General features: G+C 40.3%; 1 protein-coding gene across 1 annotated transcript; it reads right to left on the minus strand.

The window, feature by feature from the left end:
• Window positions 1–346: 346 nt before the first annotated feature.
• Window positions 347–11,397, minus strand: LOC308281006 (ADP-ribosylation factor-binding protein GGA1-like; the record flags this gene model as incomplete). The annotated part of the gene is made up of 17 exons (XM_080721050.1): window positions 347–2,073; window positions 2,472–2,582; window positions 2,783–2,952; window positions 3,430–3,632; window positions 3,895–4,085; window positions 4,263–4,321; window positions 4,525–4,659; window positions 4,957–5,067; window positions 5,222–5,303; window positions 5,571–5,708; window positions 6,276–6,356; window positions 6,600–6,697; window positions 7,733–7,856; window positions 8,335–8,433; window positions 9,351–9,426; window positions 10,056–10,140; window positions 11,355–11,397. 17 exons carry the CDS (start codon window positions 11,395–11,397, stop codon window positions 1,963–1,965), a joined length of 1,917 nt encoding a protein of 638 aa, XP_080577176.1. The 3' UTR covers window positions 347–1,962.
• Window positions 11,398–11,883: the final 486 nt, after the last annotated feature.

Here is an 11,883-nt window from a genome sequence, read left to right on the forward strand (position 1 = left end):
AAAAATAGCATATATACAGCTTGTAGATCTGCTGAGTCTGAATATTTCAAATCCTAAGGTTTTTTGAAAAACCTATGTTTCTATGTCAGTGGTGCTCAAATATTTTCTGTGAAGGACCCCCAAAATGATAGGTATTTGGCCACAGACCCCCATCTCAAAATATTTAGTTCCAGGGACCCCCCAGAAGCAAAATATGAGTTACAAATGTTCGCTTAAAAAGTACAAATATTCAAAGATTTGCACAAATTTTCATGACTTTTCAAAAATAGCAGATCTACAAGCTCGCAGCGCGGCTGTGAGCTTGTAGATCTGCTATTTTTCAATAGGATCAATACGATGTAGGGTATTAATTTCCCCCAAACAATAGTTTCAATATGTTATGGAGATACAAGGTTTCTGCCCAAGAGAGAGAAAGAAAAGAGAAAACATGTAACAAACTGAAAGAGGTATTATAGCAGATACCAATTACTAAGGGAAAAATCTGAATTGAAGCTCAGGCACATACGGCATAATCAAAGTTGAAGTCAACATCGACAAATTCAGGACACAAGCGTCCCACTTTGGGACTAGAAACAGCAGAAATAAGGCAGCAAATGAGAAATGATGACTGGAAATGGATTCATGTGCAAAATTCTAAGGATAGAAGTGCATGCATGTTCAGGTCATGTCTAAATCAATCCTAACAAAAAACCTGAGAAACATACAGTTACAGTATCCTATTCTTTTGAATATAATGGTGGAAAGTGCAATAAGGAAAGCAGAAAAGGAGAAGAGATTGGATGATCATTGTCTCAGCTTACAAACATTGTGGCAATGCGAACATAATCGACTACATGATGTATAAATAAAACCGAGATCATCCACAACTTTAAACAATGTACCAAGTATCAGCTTCATGGATATGTTAATTCATCTATCCAGCGCTGTTTACCATGCACCATTCCTTATACATTTGTATAAGGAAAAAAATACTCAGTAACACTGCATTTTAAGGCCAGGTCTATAATGCATTATAGGTGTATTCATAATGCATTATAATACTTACAGTATAAGCCTTTATAACTCGTTATAAAGGCTGTGTTTATAATCATGCATGACTACTTTAAATGTTCATGACGTATTATAAGTGCTGGTCATAATGCATTATATAAGCTCATTATAACTTTGTTATAAAGTGTCTTTGTTCTAAATTGTTATGCATAATTATAAACGGTTATAACGGGTGCCTTAAAATGCATTTTAGACCCGACATTAATATACAGTCTTACCAAATACTATGTCATCAATGGAACAGATTCATGTTTCATTAACTATGCAAGAGGTTCACTAGTGAGATCAGTATGATATCATTTGCTAATTGTATGGAATGCTGTGCTGCACTCTTTCCCCAGACTGAACATTCAGAGAGGGGTACACATTGAACAGAATGTTGTTCTCTAGATCTAGGTAGTTCAGATGTTGGAGTGTCAATGCACCTTGTGTTTGGATGCTTCGCAGCAAGGGTTTACTCAAACCAAAGCAACAAGGTGACACAAGGAAGCTGTAAACTATATAATACATATGGTCCATTTGAAAGGATTGTACAACAAAGTATGCAAATTAGTCACAAAATGCAGTGCACATTCAGTTTTAAAAGGCTTAACTTGTTCTTACTGAAGTACTGATTCAATATTTTGCTTGCCGTTTGCTTTAAGCAATGAGGAATGTGTAAAATTTTATAAGATGGAATAGAATTGTAGGATGAAGGAAAAATACAATATAAAAAATTAAGGATGATGGCACATGGACAAACGATATGAAAGAAGGCACAAGGTAGAAGCTGCTTCCCCAAACCCAAATCCGAAACCATTATAATGTACCAAAAAAGGGGGGGAAAAAGCCATCTTTCAAGATACTGGGAGCAACTTCAACTTAAATCTAAAGGAAGCAGCAGGTCAGATGGCAGGAAGATGGTCTGTGTCACTAAAGAGTCCCCCAAGTGTCTGGCTGGGGGAACTGTTCCACGTCACCAGATTCATCGTGAGCCGTGTCTCCCAAATTGAAAGTTAGCTTGTATCGCAACCGCACCTTGTCCTGAAAGACAAAACACACCAGTGTTAAAACACAACTAAAATACCCTGTACAGTACATACAGTACTGTAGAAGTCCACCGAACAAGCAATGAAACAATTGGATAGGTTATGAGTCATTAGTTCACCCACTGTTCCCTGTTAGAAAGGGAAATTAGTTATGATTTAGTTTTGGTATTGAATGAATATGTGAATCAAAAACCACACTGCTGTAGTGTCTCTTATATACTGAAGAAATTACAGCTGGCCCAAATATTTAAATATTGGGATGGTCATTCGACAGGTGCTATTTGAATGTCATTTAAATATGCAGATTCAGATATCCAGATTCAGCCATGTCCTGAGTGTGCCCGCTTTCAGTATTCTCCCATGTTGGCCATACTGTAAATCGGTGGTGTTTACCTTGTGAGGGTTGGCCAACAGAAGAATCTGTGTGATTGCTGTTGGAGGCAGGACTGGGTTGAAGGCTGGGAGCTCAGTGCCTGAAGGTGGTTGTAGTTTCACCCTCATCACCTATGCACGCGCACACACACACACGCGCACACACACGCACACGCACACACACACACACACACACACACACACACACACACACACACACACACACACACACACACACGTCAAGAAATACCTGACTGCACACATGGAATTTGATTGGAGCATGTGCTAATAATAGTCTCAATCCATGTGGACACTAGAGATAATCAGCCTACCTTGGGAACAGCGGATTGAAAGCGAATGTTGGTAACAGGAATAGGGGCGGAGGACAACATAGAGATGATCACCACTAGCACGTCAGGCCGTGCAGGTGGACAGTCACAGGCAAAGTGGAAAAGAACTCGGAAGCTGTGCTTGTCAAATACAGTCACTGGTAACAAGTTGCCTGAAAAGTATACGTGTAAAGAGAAAGAAGACAGGAGGATGTGAACTGGGTTATGACAGAAGGTTTGCATCCATTTATCTTGTGAACCGTTTCTCTCATGGGAAGAGGTGTTTTTGTAATTGCTTTGTTTGGGACTTTCGTCAGTGCCTTACCCCTTATCCCTCTTTGCCTTTTTTTTACCATTTTTAAAACATTTTTAAATACTTGCCACTTTATGAACTTGTAGATCGGCTATTTGAACTACAAGTATAAGGGGTAAGGCACTGACGAAAATATAGGGCCCTATAGGTCTTATAGTGCACTAAAGGTTCAGGCTGGATTTCCCAGGGCATGCATTATTATTTGTGCATAGTGTGGAAGCAATTGCACTGCTGGTGTGCTAGAAGGCACACAGATAAACGTCCACCCACCCACTAGGCAATTTTAATACAGCATAGAACTTCATTTAGACAAAGGTCTACTGGTGTGTGAACTTACTAGGTTTGATGGATTCCAGAGGCACAGTCACATCAGCTAAGGAGATACTGTTGTCAGAGTCAGCAGCAGAGGTTGTTCCTTTTGCAGGAGCCAAACTGGGGCTAGATCCTGGAGTTAGGGTGGTGGTGGTGGTATTGGAAGCAGTGCTAGATTTGGTCTGGAGGTCTCGTAAGGTGAGTCTGGAATGAGGCTGAAGCTTGTCCCTATGAGTGAGAGCAGCACCAGAGATGATCATCAAAAGAACCATCATTAATACTTTAAACCTGGCTTGTCATTACAGTCGAACATTTTCAAGAATCGCAAGAAATAATCACAAATAGCCAATTTGCACGCCCACGATGCATTGTGAGCTTGTAGATCATGACAGGTTATTTTTTACGCAACACACCATCATGCAACAAAGTGTTAAAATAGGGCTCAAGTTGTTAAACAATCTTCTATTCTACAGTCCCATTGTCCCCTTACCATTTAACCTGCTGGTTCTCTGGGGGTAGCGACTGCTGTAGCAAGGTCTTGCCTAGCAGGTCCAACTCATTCAGGGGTTTAGGGGGAACAGCAGTGGCTCTTCCCGGTGGAGCCTGGGGGGTTTGCGCCACAGTCGGTAATAACGCTACAGCAGGGACCTCTGGGACAGCCGGATCTACGCTGTCAGAAGACTAGAGAAAGACAGCAAATTGTTTAGTGTGTGTGTGTGTGTGTGTGTGTGTGTGTGTGTGTGTGTGTGTGTGTGTGTGTGTGTGTGTGTGTGTGTGTGTGTGTGTGCGTGTGTGTGTGTGTGTGTGTGTGTTACACTGCTGTTGGGTAGGGCATGCAAAATGACGGGCAACGTTTACCTGGAAGGTGTTCCAGTCTCCCAGGTGAAGGTTGGAACTCTGTGTTACTTCACTAAGTCCTAAGAGGTCAGCACACAAGATAAATTGTAAGATAGCAATATATATGAAATAACAACATTTTTCTTTGCAGCCGTAAAGTAGAACAGTGAAATTGATGGTAGACAGATGATACTTACATTCTTCTTATTCTCTAAATCACTTCCCAATGAAGAAAACACAACAAAGATAATTTAAAGTCTACTGGAGATCCCACTGTACTTACCTAATGACATGAGTTCATCATCTAAGAGGTTGAGGGCTGTGTCCTTTGATGGGTTTTGTATCGAGGCGTTGGACGATGCTTCTGTGGGTGTTGTGTCCAATCCTGTTAGGTCTAGGAGTGCTGTGCTTCTGCTTCCTGGTTGGGTCAGGAGTTTAGCCGTTTGAATTTTGCAACTTAGAAAACAAAATGCTATAGACCATATTCACCAGGCGGCCATGTTTAAAATTTGCATTGAAACCGGGTGGCAACTGGGGTGGCATTTCATTAACTTAATGGCAAGATGGCCGCCGTGTGAATACGCTCTATTGACATGACCTCAACAATATCATCAAGCCATAATTTGCCCCAGAAGAAGCTGAAATTCATGCACGCACGCACACACACACACACACACACACGCACACGCAAGCATGCATGCACGCACACACACACCTGGTATTGAGGGCATGGTAGTACTATCTCCGTTCACCTCCTCTCCCTTCACCAGGTGTTTGTACAAGTTGATGACCTGCGTCAGGTTGTCGTTGGCCTGCAGGATATCCGCTGGAACAGATAAAACACCCACACAAACTTTAAGAGTTAGTGGTCTTTTTGGACCAATTTAGTAGACTGATTGGCAGAAGCTACAGCACCTGTTGTATAAAACACTACAAAATAGTATATATCTTGAAAGCAACATTACTGTCAGCAATCTTACCCAAGGCTTCATCGTTATCCTCTGTATCACTGGCTAGTCGAAATAGTGTGGGCCTCATCTTTTCACAACGCTGGTAAAGATCCTGCAAATATCAAAACACACAAACTACTACTTAACGTCTTGAACTCCAGCCAAACATTCGGCAACGAGGTGAACACTACAAATAGCAGATCTGCAAGCTCACAGTGCTCTGTGACACAGTGTGAGCTTATAGATCTGCTGATTTTTTTGAAGAGATTGGGCGTAGAGGGAAACAAGGAAGGGATCAAGTACAGGCAAGTAAATGATTATGGGGTTTGATGTATATTTTGCAAATATTGTGTGCTGTTCAGTGCCGAGCTGTGTTGACCTTAATGAGCTCCTGGTTGCTCTGGGAGCTGTGCTCTTTGCTGTAGCTACCCAGCAGCTGGTTGAGCAGACCAACACTCTCCTTCACCTCCTGAATGGCATTCACCCGCTTTGACACCTTCTCTGTGCGCTTTTGGTCCTGGACAGATGGGGGAGCAACCACATCATTGTTGGACATTCTTTCATATCTTAAAGCAACACGCTTTACAGGTCTACACTTGATGCAAAGATCATGACTGGTGTTGTATCAGTAATAAAAATAACACAGATTCATTTAATTGAGAATATATGACATTATGAGATGTGAAATATGTTTCTTGTAATTCTCAACTGACCATACTTTCCATATTCATTAATTGAACAATAACCATTTTCATGTCTTGCGAATTAGCAAATTCCTTTTTCTGTTTACAACAGCACATTAACATGCATATTGTAAACCAATGTTTTTTAGTGATAGATTAATAATCGTGTGAGTTGCGCGTGTTACGGCATACAGTACACAGTAGTATCATTCACATCTGTACTTGTTTGTGTCCATGTCGACACACACACACACACACACACACACACACACACACACACACACACACACACACACACACACACACACACACACACACACACACACACACACACACACACACACACACACACACACACACACACACACACACACTCTTGTTAAACAAAGACTATGACTCACCTCCTGCACCATTTCCTTAATGAGCTTGTTTGCTGCTCTTAGATCTTCTGGTTGAGTGCTGTTCAGTAAGCGAGACAGCATCTACACAGGCAGGAAAGGGGTGATGAAAAGAGGGGGAAGGAGAAGGCAAAGAATGAAAGAGGGGAAGTGAGGTAAACTAGTTAGTTCCTGAAGGATTTTCCCCAGTGCTTTTCATTTTAAAAAGGCAGAATTAAAGGTGTTTGAAGATCCATGTCATGCAAGGAGGATTACATGCAACTTCTATTTAACTGTACACGGTAAACCCTGTTAAAATTATCTGACTGTGCATCTTCGCTGGTCTACCTTAGACTTCTCCTCATCCTCAAAGAGAGCATTGGTTCTGGGTGGAGGGGGTGGGAGAGGTTTGTCATCAGGAAGCACTGGATCCTGCTTGACAATACCTGGAAGACAGCAAGGGGGGATCCACTTAACAAGAATAAATATAATCTATCAACAACATACCACCGCTTGTTATACTGTACATCCACTTTTATATAGAATCGAGGTCAATGAATAGCTTTGTTTTAGGGTCTCCGAGGGCTAAAGTTCCTAATATCAAGGGTTGAGTGTCATTAGATAAGTCCACTCTTATTCTTTCCTATCTCTACTACCCAGCTGTCTCGGGATGTTGGAACAACAAGGGAAGGAGAAAGATTGATGATCATTTTATGTTTTGGTTATCCTGACTGTGGCACTGCCTCTTGAAGTTAACCTGGGTGTACCAGTGAACTTTGCATGGCAAAGACAAAACCTTTTATGCCAAAGGTTCAAGGAATGTCATGGTGAAAGCCTGTAAGGATTGTACAGAGGTGCCTGTCTGAAATAAAAAATGTAATGTAGCCTACAGTGTGTAAACTATGTTTTTGTTTTTCATTGGGGTATGTGGGCACGTCATTAAGGAAGTGAGTGAATTAAGTATGTTCACAGTGGCCATTTGCCTCTGTGAACCAAATTAACATAGTGTAAACAAATTCAGACCATATTTAGTTAATTTACCTTAAAATACCATTAAGTTTATATTTGTACCACACAGAGCTCTAAGTATAACATCTGTACTGCATTAGGAAGAACTTCTGTAGCTTGGGTGTAATTTGTTTAATTACTAATGTATAATCATTGTAATACAATCATCTATAATTTTACAACGTTATGCAACATTGTGAGCTTGTAGATGTGCCATTTTTTGGCATGGGACAACGTTGTATCAGCTTTAAATGTCATAACAGACTATCATAACAGACTATCATCATGCTACAGTATACTCAAATGACTATCAGAAATGTGATTTACTTTTTAGTATTTAAAGGAGAAGTGATATTTCTTTGCACTGCCTCAATTGGTGGAAATCAAATCATGTCTGATATTATGAAAAATATCCAGAAGTCTTAATTTTCTATTTAAATATAATTTTCTTAAGAATTCTGGGTTGCGCTAACCTTGTTTTTTCAGCATGAGATAGGCGTCTGCTATCTTGGTCTCATCTGGCAGCCCGACAGTCCAACTGTACATAATTTCTAGAACCTTATTCTTCACTGGCTCAGGAGCCCGAGAACCTAAATACTGCAGAGAAGGGAATAATGGGTGTCCCCAAGGTAAGACCTGTGGTTCTCAAACTGTTTTGGCTTCAGTACCCCCTTTATCCGACTTTTTGATTATACAACTGCATATACTAGCAATATAGCTGGCATATGATGCTATGAATGAATGACAAACCACTTACAAATGAGAAAGGGAGTGACACCAGTTTTGATAACAATTATGTTAAAAATAGAACAGCAAAATGGCAAAAGAGTAGTAGAGTACTGCTTTCAATTCAATAAAAGTTGTGCTGGTCGGTTTATTTGTTTAACAATTCAGCAACAGAACACTTCAACAGATCAGCAGATTCACACAAGGTTTGTCATAGTTTTCTCATTAAACATATAAATATCTTCTAACAAATCATATACACTCAAGGGGGGAGCAAAATATATACATGTGGGTGAGGGACTTTAATATTGAGATCTCTTGTGGAAAAAGTCATGCAGTCAATCACTACCTTGGGTGATACCACCTTGATGAGCTCATTGAGGAAGCGGAACTTGCCTACTTCAATGTGAAACCGCTTTCCACAGTTCTTCATGCATGTCTCGAGAACCTGAGGAGGACAATGATTGTGTTGAGCATGTTGGCTACACTGTAAAATCCATTTGTAACTCTTAAGAGTTGAATTAACAGGATTTTACTGTGTATACACCTGTACAGACAAGCCTTAGTCACTGTGAGAACAACAGATGACATGATGTTACGTGATATTTAGACTGATTAACAAACCCATTGTTTTTGTCACATTCCTGAGACAATAATTTGATGACTGGGTCATCGGTCAATAGGAGACTTTGAGTCTCCTACCAGTAGTCTCGCGTAGCCAGACAACTATTCCACAATCTCTGAATGCTATATATAGAGTCTGGAACGGCAGCTCCCGAACGGCCGAGTATCGGAAGTAGCCGCTGCTGCACTGAACTGTAGTCCCATTGGAAACATAACAAAAACACAATAGCTCAGACAAAGTCATTCGAGCTGCCTATTCTTGTTATGGATGTATAGTTTAAGAAAACGTTTCAAAACATCATGGAGTTAACACCAACAACACGAGAAAGATGAAATAACACCCCCAGAAATATTGAAAGGAGACATAACGCTTCCAGTAGGACTTGTTATTGCTACTGCACCAAGGGAGCGGTTGCGTCACTCATCGTTTCTATTTCCGTTTGCCAGACTGTATGCCGGGAGCATTTCCCAAATCGTGGAGGCAACAGTCTGGCCTCGCGAGAATACCTACCAGAGACTTGGAAAGTCTTTGAGTCTCCTACCAGAGACTACACCGTTCATCAAATTATTGGCTTAGGAATGTGACAAAAACAAAACAATCTCCATGAATCCAAGACTTCATGGGGCGTGTAATTGATATAAAACAAATCCTTTTTTGGGTGAACGACTCCTTTAAGCTTGTTGTTATGGAGTAACTAGGGAAAGGCTTCATAATGCATCGCCCATCTTTCTTTACTGTACCATAAGTGCTTGCATTGCCTCCCACTCCTGAGGTGATTGGATTTTGTGGGCCAGAAGTCTGGTTGCCAGCTGTGGGCTGAAATAGAAGGAAAAACATGAAAAAGAAAAAAACATTTTATAAAACAATTTCAAAACAATTTAATTATGCCTCTGACGTCAATATAATTTTGTTGCATAACATTTTGTTGCATAACATGTTGCATTTTGTGTGTGAAAAAACATTTGAAAAAAAAAAAACATGTCTGTTGTTTTCATTTCAATGTTATGTATACGAGATTTGATAAATTTGGGAATTTGCACTCATCAAAACAAGGTTTATGCTTACTTTCTTTCTTAATTCACTGTTTTCTATCTATTTACCATATTTGTGATGGTTTCAAATAAGAAAATGTAGTGTTGTTTTTATTGAATGGGATATTTATAACTGACAGCACCAGAGCATGGTGGGGCACCTATTCAAGTTTGACATGACAGCACTTTCCATATTGTGTACATGTGATGAACTGGTGTGTTTGACTATTTGGAAAAATGAAAAGCAGAACTCCCCCAGGTAATATCATTGTCAGAGAGGATGTTTTCAGGGTGGTTAGACGTGTTTTGCAATGTGATGAGATTGTACTTGGCTTGAAGCAAAACATTCTGATATGAATCACAGAATACTGCAGTGTGATGAAGCAAATCTGAGAAACATATTGCGTGTCTCACCCTTCTGGTTCATTGTTGATCTGTTCATAAAAACCCTTGATATTGTCCCAGTCAGCCTCCTTGTTCAGCGGGTTAGTAGCCTTGTCTGTAAACACACACACACACACACACACACACACACACACACACACACACACACACACACACACACACACACACACACACACACACACACACACACACACACACACACACACACACACACACACACACACACACACACACACACACACACACACAAGACATTACCTCACCTCAATGAGCAAATGGCTAAATAATCAAGGGTGTTCACTTTAATTTCAAGAAAACAGACCCAAAACACTGGACGGAAACAAAATAAGCACTTGCGTCATTAAGTGGCAATGGCAAAGGAGCTGACCCACTTGCTGCATTATAACGACAGTTCCCTAGATATTTGTATCCGTTCATGATTGTATCATCATCACTGTAGTGGAACTAAGCTAAATATAAGCTAAGCCTTGAAATCATAATATTTTATGAGAAAGCCAAAGACAGCTCCAGATTTGATCACTCTATTGTCCAGTTTTTTAACTATTGGAGGGAGTGAGTTGTAAATATATACACAGATTTACTGGTGTGTCTCACACACTCACAGAAGTCAGTCTGTGATTTGTTTTTCGCGTGTGGTTGAGTCACTGCACCCTATCCTGCCTGATGTATGGTTGTCTGTGGCTGTCATTCACCCTCAGCATGGCTAAAAGTATAATAAGCATTCTTTAGGTGCTGTGTGCTGGTAGATTTCATTGGTTCTCACAGTGGGGTCTGGGGCTCCTCAGGGGAGGGTCCTTAGCTGACTTGGGGGGGGGGGGGGGTTATTAACAGCAAATGTATATATACACAATCATTTTAACAACTTTAACCATATGTATTTATACGTTGGCTATTCACAAATAGCAGATATACAAGCTCATAGGGCCAGGATATGTGGTGGGCTTTTAAGTTTGGATTTAAAAATAAAATAAAAATATGATACGTTGTACAGAATCATAACCTAACTTGAACAGCAGGCAAAATTGCATTACATTACACAAAAAGACGCATGAACGCGTTCATGACAACAAATGATATATGGTTTGGCAGAGATTGTCTAAAAAGCACTAAAAGATTGCACTTTATATCTGATTCGACAACATATTCTCTCATTTGATGGGTAGAAACAGAGATCTGCGTGGATAGCTGACGATGACTGTCAGCTCTCATTAATAGGTCTATATCTGCCCTGGATCGGTGTTAATCTTGTAATCAACAATATTGTAAATAAACATTATGATGACTTACTGATGCGAGACTCCAAGCTCGCCTCTTCTGGAGGCGCCGCCATCTTTCAGGAATTCCCAGTGACTAGCGACTTGTAAACTATCGCGAGATCCATCGGTGGTGCTATTGCTTTTTTTACTTGAGTAAAAATATTATCTTATAAATTCAGATTGCGTCGCATCGTGACGCATTGTGAGTTTGTAGATCGGCTATTTTCAAAGGGATGATTCTGAAGTGGGAAATTTATGTTCTATAATAATCCAAAACTAGTAATCTAAGTAATTAGTAAGTAACTAAAGTTTTCAATTAAATGTAGTGGAGTAAAAGTGCAATATTTGGATCCAAAGTGTAGTGGAGTAGAAGTAAAATATCGGAAATTGAAAATACTTTTACCACAAAATTGTACTTAGTACAGTAAATGTACTTATTTACTTTACACCACTGGCAGTAGTAGCGCCCGCTCGTGGCCGCAAAGGGGAACAGCAGCGTGACATTGAGCTGCTAGGCAGCCTGCCAAATGTGCCAATGAAGATGATGACTTCGACTTGTT

Source organism: Nannobrachium achirus, assembly GCF_963921795.1.
Source record: "Nannobrachium achirus genome assembly, chromosome: 3".
NCBI lineage: Eukaryota > Metazoa > Chordata > Actinopteri > Myctophiformes > Myctophidae > Nannobrachium > Nannobrachium achirus.